Below are 21743 nucleotides of genomic sequence, written 5' to 3'. Positions count from 1 at the left end.
GGCAAGGGCAGATTTATCCAACAAACCCGGAACAGTCACATCAATTCGACTCATGGCTGACTTACTGGAAAAACCATTGACCTTGGGATTCGCATACCTTTTATACAGTAGTAGTAATTTGCACTCTGATCATCACAGTTGATTCGTTTAGTCATTAGTTCATATACAGTATGCATTCTTTCTTCACACATATTCAGGTTCAAGCAGTCTTTATTTTAAAAATCTTTTACATGTAAAGAAATATAAATATGATTTAAAAAAAAACATTTTGCTTAAAGTCCAGTGTGGAGTTTCCATAGTCAGTGATGATTCGGCATGTCATCTGCAAGTGTTGGTTCACTGTGTTTTCTGAAGTCCACAGTCATTACAGCAGTATTAGATGCTTCCTTCTGCTGACAAGCTTCACAGAGGTGCTGGTTTCAAAAGCTGGTTCAGCAAGCTTTTCCACGATATTCCACGTACTGCTTTTCTCTCTGTGACTCACTCTTTCTTTGAAATAAAAATAACTGAGTAGTTAAATGTTAACTTAATACAAATTATGATTACAGTTGAAAAGACCATAGAGTATATGTCCCCTTACAGAACAACAAATGTAAACTTTAAGAAAGTGCCTTATAGGTAAATGATCCAAACAATAGCAACAAGTGACAAGAATTTAATGAATTTTGGTGAAACACTTTTCAGAATCACCATTTGCGTTGGTGTGGATTGTTAATTCTATACATATTGCAGAAATTTATACTCGAGAGAGTAATTTTTGTGATTTGTGACAAATACCTTCCTATTTTTTTTTTCCAAACCAAAAAGCAATCTCTGTTTGGATTGGGATTTCCCCCTCTTTTATGGAAAGAAAGAACAAGTTGATGACTAACACAGTTGCTTATGTCCTTGCCCTACTTGTTCTTGCTAAGCGTCCGTTGCTTCTCTGCATGCTCCACGATCTTCTCCTCAACATACAGGCCCTTCCGTCTTCTGACACCATTGATATATTTGAGAGCCTGATTGATAGAGTCTGCTTTTTCACCAAAGTGCAGGTATTCCTCTTCTGTGGTGGGGACCCAGTACGGATCACTGCCGATCACCTGATGAGAAGAAACATTTCATTTTCACTGACGGGAACATTTAGAACGACGTTACTGAGACAAAAATCATTCAACACCAGGTTTCAAAAGAAGGAACGGTTGGAGGCAAATATGTACGCGCAGACCATCCTAAGTGATTTGTATCATTCAACACACATGTAGATGAAAAATTAGGTAGTGGAACCAAAACACACACACACACAAACATATTTTTTGGTTAAAAAGGTTCAGTGGTTAATATTCACCACATTAACCACCACCATCACCGAGGATACAGAATGGTGAAGGGGATTATTACCTCCCAGTGGCTAAAGACTAGCTGTGGGCTGGCCAGTCCACTGGTTCGTTTGCGTATTTCATCTGCAAATCCAAAGCTCTCAGCCACAGGCAAGACGGCCTTTATGATAAACATATCTGTTCCTTCTTTCATCTCTTCTTGAAGAACACGGCCTTCACGCTTTCCTAGCACACTATAAACCCGACCTGTCAAAAAAGAAGAAGAAAAGTTTTAGTTCCTCAACTGAGGCAACATTGCGATTTGATAAAACGGTCGATTTGGATTTGATAAAACTGAACTTTGTGTTTGTGTGTTAGGATGCAAGGATGACGGGAAGTCTTAACACCAGTCGGATGTAGCCGTAACATATTCTACACGTGTGAAAAGCATGCTTGATCAGCAAAGAAATGATTGCCTACCCAGGACATCAGCTGTAGCCATGATCTCACACGTGTACATCGCAGCCATGAGTCTCTGCGGTTGTGCCTGGAAGGCAAGGCGACAAGCTTCTTTCATAGCAGCAATCAACTGCCCGGAAACAGGCCCGTAGCAGTCCACAGAGAAGGGTTCTGGCCTCCCCTTCTGCACTGCAACAATCTGCGCTTGTGCAGATGAATCAGGTAACTCTTGTGTCAATTCTAAAGGCTCATCATTCGACAAGTCACGCTGCTGTGATGGACTTGAATGCACAACATCCCACTTCTCAAGAGAGAGACAGACTCCCATCATTGGTTCCTCACACATGGGCCCAGATAGTGTTGCCAGTTGGAATCCACTGGTGATGCTGTTGTCAAATTCACGTAGACCAGATGTCTCAGGTTTTTCATCTCTGCAAAGGCACTGCCAGACTGAGGGCCGTTTATAGCTCCCCACATTGTTCACCAGGATATTGGGGCCACACCTAAAATGACAACACAAAAGTTGGAATTTTAAATATCAGCTCAAAAGACGTTTCAAACACCTCAATTCTGCTTCATTTCAACTCATTAAGCATTGGTCTGGCAGCTCTGACTTTAATAAACAACATCTATGCAGTGTAATTTAATGTTATTATTTAATCTTCTCCAGCGCCTTCACTTATTTAATGCCGCTACAACATAATGTCCTGTTTTGGGGAAAAGTATGCATCGCTATCCACCAAACCAACAATACACAAAGAAGTTTTCTACTACAAGCTGTTATCACTGCTGATCTAACAAGTATTAGTTCAGGATTTAATCGAAAGAATAGACATCACTTCCCCCAAACCATCAGAAGAATGGTTCAATAAAGGGGGAGAGTCAGGCAAGTAGCCGGGTCAAAACCAACCCTACTTTGCCAAATACAAATCAGGATTCAGTGAACTGGATCAGCCATCATGCAGGCCAACAAGGTCTGCCATGGGTGTTGTTAGCACACAGGACACCAATGGAAAGTGTGCTAGAGGCCAAAATAGAGGACAGACCAAAAGAGGGGTAAGAACACTGAGGACACAGAGGGCAAAAAGAAAAACAGAATAGTTGATCCAAGTCTAGGAACGGTGAATGCAGGGCTCAAGATTAGAAAATGTAGTGGTGTGCGACCCAAAGACACAGATATGACACATGGAATGAAACCACTCGTAGAAATGCGTCAGTCAGCTAAAGTCATGTCAAGTCAAGTAAATAAGAAGAAAAGAGAAAAGAAAAGAAAGCCCCTGCGTTGCTGGACCAGAGAGCTGTGGGCAAATCATGTCACCGGAGCGTCTCCAGGTTCAGAACATACATATAACCATGAGCGAGGGTGGAGACCACAGCGTTTATTCTTTACTAGAATCCGCCTTCAAGATCAATGAAAAGCAGTTTTGAGTTAAATCCTGGTTAAATGTCTCACCCTTCCACTTCCACAAATGTGCGTGAAGACAGAAACTTTGTTCAGATATTATTTCTCCAGGGTGTCTTCTTCATGAACACACAACATGTGTTAATAAAGATCAGAACAATGTGAACCGCTGAACTAACTAACTTGAATGAAATGTTGCTTCATCATACGATCACAGCAGACTCGTCTTCCCAGCACGGCTCGATCTAATAAGAAGGAGGGAGGGTTCAGTGCTGCACTGGAGGTACAGCTTAGCCCACTGTTACATCTAGTCCAGCATCATCATGATAAGAGACTTGCTGCATCATGGAGAGGAGGAATTGAGCATTTGAGACATATGAGTGAGTTAGGAAAGTTGGATTTGGATATTGGTTGGCGTTTGGATTCAATAAATAAATTATTATTCCAGTAAATTATTCGACACCAGCACTGTATTCCAGCAGTGTCCACACAGCAAATCTGTGTATCACACACCCACTGATGCATCAATAATCCATTACGTGTAAATAGTTAGTTGATGGATTTAGGATATTTTACCATTACTATGGTGTAGACAGGAAGAAAATGGAGTGGAAATCATTCTGATGGAAGGGTAGGTGAACAATTTTGTGGAAGCGAAGAGAGTCAGAAGACATATATGGGCTCATAATGAAGGCTGTCCCACAGGTAGGCTGTCAGTAGGCGTTTCTGAAACCAACTAGATGAGAGCATAACAGGGAGTTGAGAGAGAGAGAGAAAATGAGAGAACAAGAGAGAGGGAGAGAATGACAGGGATATAATGAGAGCGAGACAGAGAGCGAAGGAAGAGAAGGAAGTACAGCAGGCCAGGTTGATCAAGGACTGGGATGCAAATGTGTTATCAAGTGAAGAGACTGTGAGGAAAAGATGGAAGAAGCTCTTAAAGGAAGTGATGAATGGAGAGGATGAGAGAGAGTGAGTGAAAGTGAGAGTGAGGGGGAAGGATATCTATAAGGTGAGATAGTGGACCAGGTAGTTGAGGGAATTAAGTGAACGATGTGAGGGAACATCCAAAGATGATGAGGTGTGGAAAGGCGATCCCAGCAGCATCTCAGTTGAGGTGTGGAAGTGTTTAGGAAAGAGCTCAGTGAATTTTCTGAGCCAAATGTTTAATGATCTTTGAGGCTGAGAGGATGATAAGTAGAGACAAATTGTTCAGATTTGTAAACTGACCACTCACCACAGCCAGAATAAATTATATTAAGTCACACTATTACTACTTGCAGGAGGAGTCATACATAAATCAGGAGCTACAGACTAGAAGCAGTTGGACTCAACATTAGAATCGATCTGCCTCGGAGGGTTTGAGTCACAGTCACTGAAGGTTTGCTGAGGGTGAGAGTCGTGAGCTAGTGAGGATTTGCTCACAGGCTTCGAGCGGGGCTTCCAACTCAAGGTCTCCATGTAACTCAAGAGCTGTATGCTTCATATCAATGTAATTAAACTGTTGCATCTGAATGATGATTTTTTTGTGCTACTGTGCTACTTTCGTCCCAGCCCATGACTGTCCTCCGTGGGACCATAGTCCATGATTCCTCTCCTGTGAATCAGAACAAACCTGCGAGGTCCAAACGCCCAGATACGATCCACGGTGCCTCTCCATCTCTTTCCTTGGAGCATTTCCCCAAGCTGGACCTTGAGTTGGCTTAGAGCTTCAAATGTGCTGTGGCTGATATCCAAGCTCTTCCCCTCTCTCATGGACATATTCACCTGCTCTAGTGTTCGAATCAAATCTGAGCTCCTCTCCAAGAGATCGGTCACATCTGAAAAGAACAAAACAAAACTGTGATTTGATTAAGAGACAAGCAGATGCTACTGCCAGGTTGCCCGCTGCTTCGCTGTCCTTTCTCCACTTTTCTTTGTTTCGGTTTCCCCAAATAAAGTGGTTGATTTAATGTTAATTTGATTTTGCTTTATGAAGAATAAAGCACATCTCACCCTCACCTGTTGTTCTTTCAATAACTGTACCACATTGGTGTCCCTCAGATGTGTTTGGAGAAGAAGATAGAACGACAGTTGCAGCCATCCATTAATGCCTAGGCGGTCAAGTGCAATGTCCTGGCGCTTAGCTCTATATTTGTAAATCATCACACTAGTTTTCTGCACCAGTTTCCTTGCCCTGTCTGTGCTGCTTCATCAACCTGGTGAGTCATGTGGTTTGGCTGAGGATATGAAGGAAAAATGGGTGCAAAAGTGCTCCCAGAAGTGGCACTGATGTGCACCATCTTTATTTGATCACTGAACTCGTCCATGGTGTCGAGTACCAAGAGAGAAGATCAGTACAGAACAAAAACAGGAGAACGGAAGTTGCTGCCAATTCAGTTTTGCAGAGGCATTGCCATTGCATTGAAAGATCAGAACAGTCTTTTTTTTTTCAATTTATGCAGCACTGATTGTGAAGGGCAGGGCAAGTTTCATATAGTTTGGCAAGGCAAAAACTCAAACCTAAAAACAACACTAGATGGATCATACAGTGACACGAACAGAAACAGAAATCACTTTGTTTTCAGAGCTTACCTTGGGGTAAGGGACTTGCCCGCACACTGACAGTAGCCACTTTGTTTGGTGTTGTAAGCGTGACCAGGCCATTAGAGTCCACAAACAGAGCCTCAGTCGAACGATCCTGAGATCACAGCCACATACAGGGACTTAAAACTGAACTGATGTGCTGAACAGTTTGCTTCGATTCTTCTACTCACCTGGTGGATGATGGCTACTTTTTGTTGTTTGCCCAAATCTTCATTCACCATGTCCACTTTTGGAGGGCAGATGACAGTTTCTCGGAATGGAATGATGGGTTTAGACACGCTGATCTCAATTTGAGCAAACCTTTGTAAATGAACACAATAGCTCTGTAAATGTCCAATCATGGTACTATCTGTGAGCTGTTCGTCTGACATTGTCAACATTTGATGACGTTCAGATTTCTTCACTTATTCTCAATATTTCTGGTGCTTTTTCTCTTGCATCTGTTCCATGTGATAGAACTTGCAAAAGTTTGTCTTCACGGTGAAATGGAAAAGCACAACAATCAATCGTGTGTTGAAGCATGAAAAAAATGCTTACGCATCTATGAGAATTTAATAAAAAAACAAGCCAACCAACGGATTTCATTTGGTTAAATCTGTTCCAACAACATGATTCGTGAAGTCAGAAACAGTTTGTTTAACAAAAGCAAATGATCATGAAAATGATCATATTTGTAGGAAAAAGAAAAATATTATTATTACTGTCTTCTTTTAATGAAATGGTTCAGTATTTTGGACATTTAGGGTGGTAGTGGTGCCATAGTCCCTACTGCGGAGAGGGTATGACATCACAACAAGTCGGCTCATTTAAAGGTCAAGTGTTGCAACCCTACTGTAACTCACACTTCAGAACCAGGAAGTGAGGCAGATCCCAAACTAACAAAGCACGGCACACCAAATAAAGTGCTACTGGCATGTGCCAACCAGCCATCTGGAGACCGGGTACTGAAAAAGCTTTCAGAGACCTTGGTGACTACACAGTTACAGCAGCATCAGGGCTCATGAGACACGAACAAACATCAAGACTAGCAGCAAATTATAGATATCCTGTGGATTGTGGTTCAGCAGTTCGGGTTTGGTCTGACCATCATCCAACCCAACATATTAACACAAACTGACAGATGAATGAAAATGAAGGGTCACTTTGAAATATTTGATTCAAGGGTCTGTCCAATCAAATGGCATAAAAAAGCAAAACGAACCTGTCTTTGAGGTCATCCAGGCAACGTTGGAGATGAACCTCACCAGCTGTGACCAGAACATGTTCTCCTGTCTCCTGGATCAGAACTTCAGCACAAGGGTCAGCTTGATTCAACAGACGCATGCCACGAACCAGCATCGGCATCTCACCTTGTACATAAATAAGAAAATGTGTCCAAACGTTTTTTTGTATTAATGTAAAATTAAAGTAAAAATAATAACATACTGAGATTTTTAGCCTCCACTGCAACTCGTAGTATGGGTGTAGCCTCAAAGTTCAGTGGTGTGAATGGTGGGCAAGCGAGAGATGAGGACAATGTTGCAGACTTCAAAACAATATCTTCCAAACCACCAATACCTGCAAAAAAAGAAAGGAGAACAGAAAACTTTGACATCCCAGTCTCTGAGGCCATGCTTGGTCAGATTGCTGTTTACTCATGGAAGGACCGTGTAATTCATGTGTGACCGGACTTCCCCTATGCAGACATGAGCTAGATTGCTGGTTTTGAAGAAAACTCGGTCAAAGAGCTTTTCCAACAATTGGTCCAGGAGCTCAATGTCCCCGTCTGAATCAGTTACATGGTTGTATGGAAGAGGAGAAACTTAGTTCTAACCAACAACAATGCTTGACATTTCTTCATTAAAATATAATTCAATCTAGACAATCACGTTTTTATAGTCATGTCATATAACAATAGAAGTAGTAGCAGAAGTTTAGTTGTAGCCCACATCAAACAAGCAACAACTCTGTCATTATCAAAAGGAGCAGAGAGAAGAACAGTTCCATCCCCTTCTATGTCACTACCACTACCTGCTTGCTGCCTCACCCAGGTGAGTAAAAACCACAAGTGACACACAGAAAATCAAAATACCTACCCAGGACATTTCCAGCTGGTACTTCCTCCAGCTCCTCAAGCTCTCGTCCCATCATCAGATACATGTCTTTCATCGTACAAATGGACAGATGAGGCACATCTGGCACACCATGTGAATCCGGGCAGCAGCCTGGGAGCTGGCAGGCACGCAAAAATAGTCTTGATATGTTTTGAAGGGAACGATAAATGCATACTGCTACTAAGTGGAAAAATATATACTATAAAACACCACATATTACTTTAATAGCTACTGTAGTATAAGAATGAATGAACAAGAATGTATAATTCAATACCAAAAAAGCGTCTACATGTTGTGGAATTACCATTCTGAGGCCATTGGCGGGGTCATACTTGGGTCCCATCACAAACAGTCTTTGTCCAGTTCTGGCCACTCCACTGAAGACTCGAGCAAATGCTATGAATGTCACTTTTTGGTCTTCTGTCTCAGCTGGCGTTGAATCCTGTGTCACAATGGATTCCACAGTAGCTGTTTGGGGGAATGAAATTCAATCATGAGCAAGCTCTTGTCTGATCTAACAAGCGACAATGGGAACTATGTGTGAAAGGAAATGGGGCATTTAACATGTTGTAATCATGTTTTTATTGAGGCAATATAACTGTGAATGTGAGGTGCTCTGGGGGAAAACTGACAAATGAATATTACGTTATGTTTGCTGGGCAGTTGGTGTTTATCTATTAACTTTCCCAGAAAGTGATTAAATATGATTAGGGGAAAAATGGATTGTATAACCTGATGTTCGAATCATGATGCAGATACCTGTTGAATGATCTTCCAACTGCTGTGCCGTCTGACTGCTGGCCATCCGCTCAGCATGTCTCATTCGGGCAAGCTCTCTGCGCTGGGACATCTCCTCTTGAGTTAAAGGTCTAAAACAATAATAATTGGAGATGAAACCTGCTACCAGCCATGGAACAAGCCCCATCCAACTTTAGTCATCACATCACATTGGATTTGCCTCAAAAAATCTGAAAAATGTAATTAAATGTAATTTAATTTACAGTAACAGTTTGATCTCCAGACAACAGGGAACCTTGGTAAGTGCAGGAGTTTCCTGGTCCACTGATCATCAATTTAAATACATATGTGGTGTGCCATATATATAAATGAGGCAATATGTACAAAATCAGAGAAATGTTGCATTGTAAAGCCAAACAAAAGCTCACACATGCTCACCTCTGTCTGTTCTTTGGTAAGGCCTTGCTGTCCACAGCAAACATCTTCGACACAAAGACAATAACAGGAGCATTTTCTTCACTGGAACATTGGAGGAACGCTGTTCAAAAAAAGAGTCACAGAGAGAGTAACAGTTCAAAAACGAATATGCTCACAGGTTGCAATTCATTCAATGTGTTGGCTTATTAATTCAATTACAATTAATAGTTGGAATAGCCACATCTCCTGCATGACGAGCGATGACAATAACATCAACAATAACATCATCAAATTTACAAACTTTTCCACCCAAAACTCTATACAATATGCCACCTATAGACAAATATGGGTTACTTAAACCACATACAATACTCCCAACAAGTGAGGGACATTTGCCTCTCAAGTGAAATTCTGAGATGAGTAAAAACATACAATAAGTGAATGATCTTAGCTTTGAGTTTTTGTAATGCACGTACAACCGTTAAATGTTTCATTAGCTTTTTTTCACACATTTATGTTCTTTAACAGCTTAAAAGCAAAATTCACAGAATGGACATCATGCAACAAGATGGCACCTCATGAGTGAGCCCCGGTACATCACCATGCTCAGGTTTCTCATAGGCAACTAGCAACTTAACTAGCAGTGTCATCGGCAGACGGCCAAAAGCGCCACAGAAAGAAATGGAAGAGTACGTCTTTGCATACCAGTATACTGTGAGCTAGATGGCATGCGTCCACTCCATTTGGCACAAGTGCCACCGTCTTGCAAAGTCAGCAATTTTATACACGGAACAAAGGAACATGGCCTTCGATTTCTGATGAAATATCGAGCAGAAATGAAGGCTGTAAAGGATGGTGGGCATGTTCAAGAGAGCACAATGCATGAGCCGTTGTTGTCATTGTGCTACACAAACGATGGGCCTGCACTTTCTGAATCTGTTAGAAAACAAATGGGCGCAACTGAGTAGAAACTTGAAACGTTGTATCCCTTCAAAATGAGTGGGATGCATGGCCACAGCAGACCACTAGTGAACAGCACGAGACATTGTCAAGCTGAGTTTGATGCTTGAGGGCACATGAAAAGCTATTGACTTATGGACACACCCAGTCAATAGAGATGACTAAGAGCATGCGACTCCTTAAATGTCTTACAAGATCCAATATCACTTTGTGTGGATGTTACATATCATAAATCTCACCCACATATGAATAATTATTAAAATAATGTACATGTTTAAATGTTGAGATAACATAAATGTCAGCATAGTGCAGATTTGAGTCCTTAATGTAATGTAATGTATTAACTGTAATGCATTCAATTGTTTTATCAATTCTAATTCTGCACTCATGCATAGACTGTACTTCAATTCTCACTTGTGTTTTAGAGTAATTTCATCTAGAGATTTAAGTTTCTACATGTGTCCTATTGATCAACATCATCAACTATTGAAAACATTCAGGTTAACAATAAAGTTTTGCACACCTTTTTTGAGTTCCTGGGTCTGCTCAGGCAAGGTTTCGAATCGCTTTGTTCCCACACTCAGCAGTTTTTCTACTCTTTCTTCAGACATTTCAAGTGGACTTGGAAGTTTGTCACAAACCATCGCTATAGTAAATGTCAAAGGGAATTGTCAAAGACAAACGGTGAAAACAAAAGAAAACTGACAAGACAAAAAGATACAGAGAACAGCCGATGAGACAGGTAACCACTGGCTGCAAATGGCAAACAGCAGAATCTTGGGGTCACTGTGGCGTAAATCTCTGGCCGTGACCTTGACCTTTAACGATTCCACAACCTTTTGCACTTTTATCTTGTCCCTGATGGCAAATCAGAAGAAAACTGGTATCAGTCACATATTCACTCATGTTGTGTTTTTGTAGCATGATGAGAAAATCTTTACTTGCCTAGTGACGAGAACGCTTTCATACAAATTCCAAATATTATCGAGGACAAACTGCACAAACAGAGGCTTCTTGCCTTTGTTCTGCAACAAAAAAAAACAAGACAATATAGCTTGTCTGACAAGAGATGATGAAACAGGCAGCTATATATTTACTAAATTCATTTTGGGAGTTAAAATAATCTATCATTAATCTAAAAAAAGATAGTGAACAAACCTCTCAAAAGCAAAATCACCTGTGTCTAATCTGAGTCTTCAAACAAAAATGATTGAATGTATAACAATAACATTGCTGAATGTGAAAGGTCTAAATAACCAGTGAAGCGACTGGAAAGTGATTATAAAATGTAAAAAAAAATGAAATGATAAAACAAAAAATGAAAAGTCTGAAAAAAGCAGGAAAATATCACACAAACATACATCACAATGATGTGTAGTTTGTTTAGAAATGCTCATAGAAGAGGGGTTCCAATTGTTATTCATGAGTCAAGTTTCAAGTTAGAATGTGCCAAATAAATATCAAACAGTGAGGAGAGAGATGTTACTTTAAGGGTAAGGCGAGAGACGATGGTCAACATGCATGCCCCACCTAATACAGCCTTTTACCTAGTGAAGTCTTTTTACATCTACATTTGACATCATTACCTCCGGCAGTGAGGGAATATTAATTTGGAGAAGACCTCAGTATTGTACTGAATAACAGGTCGGACACCACAAATAAAAAGAAAAAAACTAAGTTCTTCGAATAATGAAAACAGTGTTTCAGGAATTCAGCATTATTGATGTTGGAAGGGAGTTACAACCCTTGAAAAAAAAGATTAAAAAAAAAAAAAAAAACATTCAAGGTGCAAAAGTCATCCTCAATAACAACCATGACAGATACATATCAAATAGAGGAATTTGAAATTGGACCTTCTGACGTATCAGATCATTGTACAATTCATCAAAAACTCAAACTGAAATCTTAGTGAATAATTATTTTGTAGTTGAGGATATCAGCGGACATGCCAACCTACTGTGTCAAAAAGAAAATGATAAAGGAGAAGCCAGCTCATCCATTCTGTGGGACTTTGATGCCAGTCATGTCTGTGTTTTATGTTTTTACTCATGGTAAATTAATACATTTAAATAATTAAATTAAATAAGACATCCCACTGCAACTATTTTGTTACATGTTCATTATCCAAAAATGCACATTATTCACTGCTGATGCCTTATCTGCAACTGGATCTTGGATGAGGCCACTATTGCTGCTTTTCATCCAAGCAATGTTTGAGCAATATGTCGTGTTCAATAAAAACCTACAAGACAGGACTAAGCAGAAAAAAAGACAAGAAAAGAGAAAGGCCTAAATGCTTTTTACATGTACCTTAGCACCCTTCATGATCTTCTTTGCCTTGGCATTGAGGTAGAAATCGCCCCAGAGAGTTTTTCTGAGCACATCTGCTTTTATACCCATCCGTTCACTGTAGATTTCAGCAAACTGCCAGAGGCTGCAAAGTGGAAATGTATAATCAGTAAGTGTAGTGCATAATAATACAACATTCCATCCACGGGTGAAATGCAATGAATTCACTGTAACAACACCATTATTATCTCTTATTTTTTCTCTTGTATGGGTCAGCGAAGTGCTGAGGTAAAGTGTAAGGTATATCAGTGACAAAGGAGACATAGAGGCGCAACAAGGTACAGGAAAGTACCAGGGAAAACAAGGACAGCGACTTGATCTAAGAAAACAACCTACGAATCAGTTCATGTGCCCAGTCAGAACATGACAGGCTTGTACAACAAGGCTGATGTATATAAATACAGTGACAACGATGAATAACGAACAAATGTTACACCCACACTTGCTGTACGGAGCACAAATGTGGGCGAAGACATCAGTGCAAGATGAACACATCTGTGCAACAAGACCACTATTACAAAAAGAGCCCTCAGAAGACAATAGAAGGCAGATTACAGAGCACTTGCAAACTGTTCAATAGCCTATTCAGACCTGAGCTTGAGTTTTGCTTTCTGCAGTTTGAGACAGCAAATACTTAGAAGGAGTAATAACTAAACTTTGACTGGTAAGAAACTTGCAAAGAAGAATGGACTTGTTGACAATTATTATTAACAATTCTGTTATCCATAATAATTCTATTTTAACTAATATAAGAGAGAAACTTCAAGACTACTTGGAAAAGAAAGACATTATAAATAGTGTGATTGAAGGAAACATTCATGCATAATTTACCCATCAACACATGCACAAGAACCCGATCTTGAACTGAATTGTCACAACAACGGTTTTCAGGGCTGTTGTTAACATAGTGTACGAGGTAAAGAGTGATTTATTCAAGTCCAGTAGTAAGGGCAGAAATTGGAAGGTTTCAGTGAAGTATTAGGATTTGAACATATTACGCCACATGATGATAACTTTTGGAAAATCATACCTAAAGCCCCATCCATCTAAGGCACTGGCAAACACCACATTCCCTTGGTCAGGAGAAAAGTATAGGTGCGAGTCATCCACCTCCTCAAGTCCAGCATTCCAGTCATAAGTCTGACCAGTGTCCTCTCTCAAACTCTCTTTGTCCTTTTCTGCCCGTTCTTCAAGCACTTTGGATGTGAACAAAGAGCCTGTCACAGCATTCACCTAGCAGAGGACACACAGTGACACCATCAGGTACAAAGGCTTAAGAACAGTACCATAGCCACAAGTTAGACATGAAATGAAAAACATCCACAGTGTGGCTTATTGTGCAATATTTTACTCACCTGCCCCATTATCTTCTGCAGGTGGCTGTAGGCTTCCTGAGTAGTAAGCTTGAGCTCAACAATTAGTCGATCGATCTTATTTATCACCAGCACTGGTCTGATGTTCTCCAGCCATGCCTGACGTAGAACCACCTGGGTCTTCAGAAGACACATAGACACAGTTTTGCACCCATAGCTAATAACAGAGAACTCTGGCAAGTTCAAGTTCAAATAATAATAACAGTGCATTCAATCATGCTGTGTTTCCACTGAAAAATCCAGGTTGGTTCGGCTTGGGTGTGCCTTCCTCAGTCAGAGTGAAATAAAATGTAAGAACATGAAACTACATACCTAAGTACATGCAAGTCGCATGTTCAGTGTAACTTTGAGGGGGGAATTAGGTGACTTATAGTCCAGAAAATACAGTACTGAATACAGTATTGAAACGTAAGTGGACATTCAGCCGTACCTGAGGACAGACACCCTCCACAGCATCAACTACTACAATGGCACCATCACACAGCCTAACTGCAGTTGACACTTCGGAAGAAAAATCCACATGGCCAGGAGAGTCGATCACATTAACCAAGTATTGTTTATCTCCTGAAAAGACAAGTGGGAGAAATATATATGTTTACAGACACGCACGCACACACACACATCTTCTCATCTTATTTTGAGGACCATCATTGACATGCTTCCCGTAGCCTCTCTCCCTAAACGTGACCATCCAAAACAAATGACTAAACTTTACCATGACTCTCAACCAAACTAAAACCCAATTATAATGAGCCAGTTATTTTGACATTTTAACACTCAAAACGATGAACAAAGTGATCATTTTGTTGGTTAAAAACCCATTCCGGTTCACACAAAGATAGACGGACAAGCAAGCAAGCAACTGGATTTCAATCCTGTAGGTAACATAGTAGATAAAGCTTACTAACTTACTATGCACATAGTGCAAAGAAATGGCACTGGACTTCATGGTAATTCCACGGACCTGCTCATCTTCTCGAGAGTCGAGATACCTCAACTAGAAAAAAACATGGGCATTAACAACCAAAAGTGAAAAAGACATAAATAGCATGCTTGACCATGGGCATGGTCAGTACCTTTCCAGCAAGTCGACTTGATATGATGCCATTACTTGCCACCAAGCAGTCAGCCAGGGTAGTTTTTCCTGTCGAAGGACACAGGATTCACTATAATTCATTTAACAGATGCACAGAATTCAAACAGAGTTAATGGGCACAAGGGATGGGCAACATGATTATGTTACAGTATGAACCACTTTATATCATGATACTGATATGCCACAATAAAGTTTTTCAGTATTTGTTGTTGAGTATTTGTCCCAGATTGTATTTAATGTTGTGACTACGTTCACACTATTCAACAATAAGTATGTAAATAACATGTCCACTTGCACTGTAACGCTGATACGCTTTGCTATTTCTTGGTGTGTTCAATACATATCTTTTTGGAACAAAGTTGAGCAAAATGACTTTCTCTCTATATCGTGATAATCACAAACCCTGGATTGCACTGGACATCAAAGCTCTCCTGAAGGAGAAGAAGGGGGTTTTATCCATGAAGAGAAAGGTGCTGATGGAGGTGCAGGGATGGCTGCAGAGAAAGATTTGTTGAGGGAAGACAGTGCACAGGTAGAAGATGGAGATTCAGCTGCAGGAGAACGACACCAGGGGAGTCTGGAAGGGCCTGAAGACTATCTCAGGCTTTAATGAGTCCAAAATTCAGATGGGCTGAGGTCCTTTTGGGTGCAGGGAACGCTCCCGAGGACCTTCTCTGACTCTGTGGTGGCATCAGCCATTTTCTTTGGAGTCATCTGCTGGGCCAGCAGCATTACGGACAGGGACAGAAAGGAGTGGACAGACTGGTGTAGAGGGCCAGTCCTGGGCTGCTCTCTTGACTCGATGGAGTCAAGAGGGAGGAGGGAGTTGGAGACAGGAGGACTGTGGCCAAGCTGTCATCCATGTCTCACCCTCCCAGGACACCCTGTCGTCACTGAGCAGCACCATAAGTAGCAGGTTGATCCACCCTCGTCTACGCTCAGTGCTGTCAGGTTGTACAATAGTAAAAACTGATGGACTGACTGTCCATTGCTGACTGTCAATCGGTCGATTATTTATGATCTCTTTTAAAATATTTTTAATCTATTATGTATCCCCCGGGAAGAGCTGGAGGAGGTTTGTGCGGATCGGGAAGTTTGGGCTTCCTTTCTCCAAATGCTGCCTCCGCGACCCGACCCTGGATAAGTGGCAGAAGAAGGATAGAAGGATAGGATGTATCTATTTACGTATAACTACGTATATTTTATTTATTTATTTATTTATTTATTTCATCACAAATAATGTTTAGATATTATGGTCTATCTATTTGTCTTATGTTATTCGATAGCTTTCTTATGCTCATTTCCCCACTGTGGGACTAATAAAGGCCATGTGATCGAATCTAATCTAATACAATAATACATTTTTTCACAGCCTATGCACTTGGCAGACTGTGGCTGTCATCAGTTTTTTGCGTTTTGTCTCCACCAACACATCACAATTACAATATATTCACCTCACTCCCTGCCATCTTGCTGTCTCTTGTAATGATAATATACTGTACAGGTACATGTCTCCCATAAGGTCGACAGGCCAAAACCTCATTCTTGCAGCCCGCGTTATAATGAACGTCCACTGGGCGGGGCCAGAGAGCACACTGAAGCAGTCGGTGTACAGTAGCACCGGCTCGTGAGTCATATCGATATAAAGCCTCAAAGCTTCATCTCACCACCACTACTTGTTATAGATTTCAAAAACTGAAGTGTGTGTCCAAGCCGCTAGCATGGTTTGTCATATCAAATCGATTGACTCTAAAGTTTCTTAAAGTGACCTTTATAGTCGTTTGAGAACATCGGCGAGGATTTCGCTCCAAGGTACGTGACCTACCGCCGATCGTAGTCGTACCCTATCTATTTGTGAACAGGTTTGCAACAAACGAGGCACACGGCAATATAAACGGCGGTCGAGAACCGACATACCGTGGTCAACATGCGCTAGAATGCACAGGTTTCTGATGTTCGCAGGATTCTTCTGGACCGCAGTGATCTTGTCCACGTTGTTTAATCCCATGGCAGCGCCTGAAATGCCAACGACATCTAAGATCAGACGACCACACAACGCAAGTGAAGTCAGAGTTACGGACTGTCATCAGAAAACAACATGGCAAAGCTACACCGGCTCTGAAGACGCTGTTACGAGCGAGATGTCTTGTGTGTCACGTCGAGTGTATGTTTCGGAGGCAGATTTAGTCGCCAACAGGCCGTAACATTTGATACGTCAAAATCCCTCTGTTTGGCGAAAACAACAACTCACCTATGTGCCAAACCTCGGGGTGAAACGCGGGAGGGAGACGTATTCCACATGCGACTGTTTACCTCGCGCTGGGTTGGAGGAAGTTCTGTCTTCTTCTGTTTCTTTTTCGGCAGATTAGGTTTAGGTGTGCGCATTGCTGCCCCCAGTGGTTGATGCTGTCTCCTTTCTTAAAACTGCGTTTTGTTGAGTAATCGTTTTCAGATATAACACTGTTTTGTTGGCTCTTTCTTCCTTGTTATTTACATCCCACAACACTCTCAATATATGTGCTATGCTCAGTTGTGTGAATAGTTGCTTTCTTCCTTCGATAGATCTTTCCACTCCAGAAAAAGTCTGTGAAAAAATCCATGCATTTTTCTCTGGTTTGATTTTAATTTTAAACAAAAAAAAAACAAAAAAAACGGGGAGATTGGGGAGATCAGGAAAGCTTCCAGCTTCTATCCAGTTGAGCATCCAGTCTTGAATTCCTGTCACGACTCCCATCATTGTCTTGTTGTCACAATTCAGATGGTATGACATTGTGTGGTTTCACACATCAGTCAGTTCTATATTATCTACAAATGCTTGGTGATAGATATCACATCAGGTCAAACTTTAAGTTTATTTGCTGACTATTGTTAGGATTGGTTACGGAATCCAAAAGGTTACACTGACAGCTCAGAAAACCAATGTTAAAAGCAATGCTGTTTCTTCTTTTCTGTCTATTTTTAGCAGGGGTTACAAGACCATGTGACCTGGACAATGCAGCAGTGGTCTATCATCTGATGTCTGACTATTTTGGATATTTGGGCCGATTTCCGTTATTGACTAAATTGTTGCGGTAATAAATATTGAAAAAATGAAAATTTCTTCTCATTCATTCATACTAATATCAAGGGGAACTATTATTTATTTCATTAAAATTCACATAAAAAAACTAAGAGCAGCACATCTATGTTTGTTCATCTAAACACAAAGGACAGTTTGTTTACTTGACCTGTAAAACCCAATAAAAAAGTGTGAAAAAAATACGTGGGGCTCCAGGGCCATAAATCATGTAAATTTACTAAGAAACATTATCAAACACTGAATAAGACTTTGGGATTCTCTCAAACAAAACCAAGCTTATTTAAATTTGAGGTGGACAGTTTAGGGTGGGTATAAGGTGGGTGACTTTGATCTTTTTTTATTTTAGTACCAAAATGAATGCAACCTACTTTAATAAATCACAGATGCTACTATTGTTCAGCATTACTTGTGTTGTAACAGAAATAAAAAAGTGATCAGGGAAACTGAAATGAATCCCCTCAAAACTGCTGGTCCATGTTCTATGCATCACAACAGACACAATTTGCCGATCTGCGGTATAGTGGTAGTATATATTTTTATTCAGATAAAGGTAACAATTTAAAAACACAAAGCAATTAGAAATCCAACAATGAGGAGAGCAGCAAACAAAATGTTGCTCTCATCGACATCCGCACTCATCCACCACCATGTCCTGATAGTGTCGAAGCACCACATTGTCATTATTATCATAGTAAAGCATGGAGATGGGGGAGAGACGGATAGGCACACAACAGGGTTGAGGTGTGGTTCTGGGGTTGAGAGAGTGAACTAGGGTCTGCAGAATGGCATGGTTGGTGCCGTTGAGGCTCTCACTCAGTGGAAAGGGGCACTCACCATGGCAGTAATTGGCCATGTACCCCTGTGGCGCGATGATCCAGTCCTGCCAACCAACATCTTTAAAATCAATGTAGAGGCGACGTGCTTTGCACAAGTTGCTGGGAGTCACTGGAAGGTGGACAGCACTTCGCCGTTGCCTGGGGCTACACTGGTGGGGATTGAGTGACACGACCACCAGCGATGCTTGGACCACTGGAAACACAAAGCCTGCTTCCAGCGGTAAAGAGTTGGGAGAGTGAAGTGACAGAAGTTCTTCTGAATGATCCCTTAGTGGCAGCAACTCCAAAACCAAGCCAGTATTGTGGGCCCTTTTGCGCCAGCTGTCTGCCAGTAAGGTGAGATCCAGGGTGACAGAAGTATGGTCCTGCTGCAACCACAAAGACTGGGACAAGATCAGGCGACGGTTGGCTTGGTGATCAGCACCTTTTAGAGCGGCTCGGATTATACTGTAGAGGGACATGCTGTAGGCAGGTGGACCCTGTAGAAGCACAGATGGTCTGAAGTGGTTCCAGTAGAATTGGAGTTCCAGCTGAGCCAGAGAGAGTAGCTCCACTGGCTGAAGGACAGACATGTTGAAGTAAAGCAGTTTCTCTTGGCAGTCAGGACACCGGCTGCTTCCCCAGCCCGACACCAAGCGCCCTGCATGAGGCAAACAAGACAAAACAAAGGGTTACTTGTTGTTTGGAAGTGGACATACTGGCAAGACTTTTTTGGTATTGTTTTTTCGACTATTCTGTAGGTCATCAAATACTGCTACTAAACATTCAATCTCCAAAAACGCGTGCCGCACGAATACTATGGATATTTTAATTCTCTTATATTTTGTCAATAAGTGTCAATTAAAATGATCTATCATTTGACCTAGGTGTGTATTCTCAAATATGAAACGATGATGAATCACACAGTTTGCACATAACTAGTGCTGGGGAAAATAAGAAAAAGTAGTGAATTTGGCGAATGACAAATGGCAAATGAAGTCATTGACAATGGCAGCGATAGACTTTTGTTCCTCCACACACTAGGAATTCATTTGAAAGAGTCCTGTAAAATCCTTGACATATTCACATTAGAAAAATAAATAAAAATGTACACCAACCACGAATAGGGTGACAATGATTAAAACACGTGTTTCATTTTCAGTTTTTGGAGTTACCCCTGCAAGAAATGGTCACCTGTAGTAAACCATCAATAAAACTGTTAAAGGAGAAAGTCCGCGTGTGAAGATTATTTCACATATTGATTCTGTTTTCCAAGATATTTTCACTGCAAAATATATTTATGCCAAATACAGCTGTTATTGGGGGTCACTGCTTTCTTATTATTTCATTATAGTTTGTTATTTTAGAAAAATCTGAAAACAATGCAAATTAAATTCACAATAAAACGCTTTTAAATTAAATAATTGGCTAGCAATGCTCACAAATATACAAGTTTGTTAAGCGGTTTCTAGTTACACCCAAGCCATTTCATGCAAGTACATTTGAGCAGCAAAAACAGCGACAACCACAGCAACTCCTACCTTGGTCCTGCACGTATCTGATGATGTTTCCGCAGACGCCATACTCGGACACCGTACATGGCTTGTTCGCGCGAGCCTCGTTGCTCGTGGACTTCAAGAACATCTTCCACAGGGCAGAAGGAATGTGAAACCGTCGGCGGTGGCTCGCAGCTGGCCGGGGACGCGCCGACAGCCCAAGGGACTTGAGGATCATCCGCTCGCGGTTCTTCATGTCCTCCATATCAGAGAGCGCCGGGGCCACCAGGAGACTCAACACCAGCGATAAGGTCAGGGGACACAGAAGAGGAGACATGTTGGAGGACGACTAGTCCAACAGGAATCAGAACATTTCAATGACGGCGCGAGATGCCCGTCGTCTATTTTAACCAACCGCGTGAGTGAGTGCGCGTGAGTCAGTCAGTGGAGATAGGTAGGTTGTTGGGGGCGGGGCCACACTGACCCCGTCCACATGGAGAGTCGTATCCGGTTCCCACAGTGAATAGTTTACTTTAACTGCAAATTGTTGCACGTCTCAGAATGAGTATTTTTCTCAGTCTCAGTCTCATGCTCGCCCCTGAACAAGTGGCTCACCTTAACCAGGGGACCATTTCGGAAAAGTGCTTAAGTGAAAGTCCTGAGCTGGTTTTCCTGGAAGTGAGCAGACGCTCAGGTTTTTTGGTTTCATGAATCATGATCAGCAAACGTCTGCGTCAGTCAAATCCCCGCCTGGAGATGAAGGTCGTCACCCAGCTGGATGTTGGTTCAGCGTTGGAAACGCGCGTCCGTTTTCCTTCACTGGCTTTGGTGAACCGGCTTCACCAGTTGATATGACCCACTTATTTTGACGTTTTTACCCTCAAAACCTTATGAGAACCAACCAAAATGTCCTCAGAAAGCAAAACGTCCTCACACACACAAAAATACACACACAGTAGTTAATTAAATGAATCTTTATCAGACACTTAATTGTGATTTTTTTTTATTGTTTACTATTTGGTTTCTGTATCAGCTTCTGAGTTTGGAGCGTCAGGATCTGACTTGTCTGACCCGGGTTTCCACTGGTCATATCTAACTTGAAAGTGGGTTTTCTCCTTCCGACTGAAGACCGACAAACTTTTCAACAATTTTGTTTTTTTTTCACCTTTGACTTTTCCAATCATTTTTTAATTCAACGTCTCACATCGTTTCTCCTCCGTCTTTCTTCTGACCATCTCACCAACAGGTTTCAATGGAGGTTTATTTCCTCTTTTTTCACTCAATTTTTGAGCCATCAGAATCAGCACAAACCATGTCTGAATATTTCTTTCATGTCGCAGCCTTGACTTGATTCTTTGTTTGACTGAATGGTGTAATTTATTTTCTCGGCTGTGAACTCGCCATATTCAAACATTTAAGGATGAGTTTTCTTATTCAGCCTTTTACATTTTCAAATGTTTTTTTCTTCCTGTGATTCTGGTACTTGATACATCTTTTAATAATAATAATATCATCACAAAGAAAGAAAGTGTGTTTCAGAAGTATATTTATTGAAACCAAACAACAGCGCACACTTTGCTCG

General features: G+C 41.2%; 2 protein-coding genes across 2 annotated transcripts; both read right to left on the bottom strand.

The window, feature by feature from the left end:
- Positions 1–69: 69 nt before the first annotated feature.
- efl1 (elongation factor like GTPase 1) lies at positions 70–17147 on the bottom strand. The gene is made up of 23 exons (XM_053877496.1): positions 17023–17147; positions 16689–16787; positions 14752–14819; positions 14588–14672; positions 14106–14239; positions 13658–13795; positions 13333–13535; positions 12264–12387; positions 10899–10978; positions 10675–10811; positions 10477–10599; positions 9015–9114; positions 8598–8707; positions 8143–8306; positions 7821–7956; positions 7171–7302; positions 6947–7094; positions 5916–6045; positions 5734–5839; positions 4775–4979; positions 1779–2260; positions 1381–1565; positions 70–1082 (listed from the first exon to the last, which is right to left on the bottom strand). Exons 2-23 carry the CDS (start codon positions 16777–16779, stop codon positions 894–896), a joined length of 3270 nt encoding a protein of 1089 aa, XP_053733471.1. The 5' UTR covers positions 16780–16787; positions 17023–17147; the 3' UTR covers positions 70–893.
- A 1322-nt stretch (positions 17148–18469) lies between these two features.
- Positions 18470–20526, bottom strand: gdf3 (growth differentiation factor 3). Its single transcript, XM_053877550.1, has 2 exons — positions 20207–20526; positions 18470–19326 (listed from the first exon to the last, which is right to left on the bottom strand). The coding sequence occupies exons 1-2, from the start codon at positions 20496–20498 to the stop codon at positions 18470–18472; spliced, it is 1149 nt and encodes a 382-aa protein (XP_053733525.1). The 5' UTR covers positions 20499–20526.
- Positions 20527–21743: the final 1217 nt, after the last annotated feature.

The sequence above is a fragment of the Synchiropus splendidus genome, chromosome 10, assembly GCF_027744825.2.
Source record: "Synchiropus splendidus isolate RoL2022-P1 chromosome 10, RoL_Sspl_1.0, whole genome shotgun sequence".
Taxonomy (NCBI): domain Eukaryota; kingdom Metazoa; phylum Chordata; class Actinopteri; order Syngnathiformes; family Callionymidae; genus Synchiropus; species Synchiropus splendidus.
This window is presented reverse-complemented; position numbering and strand designations above follow the sequence as displayed.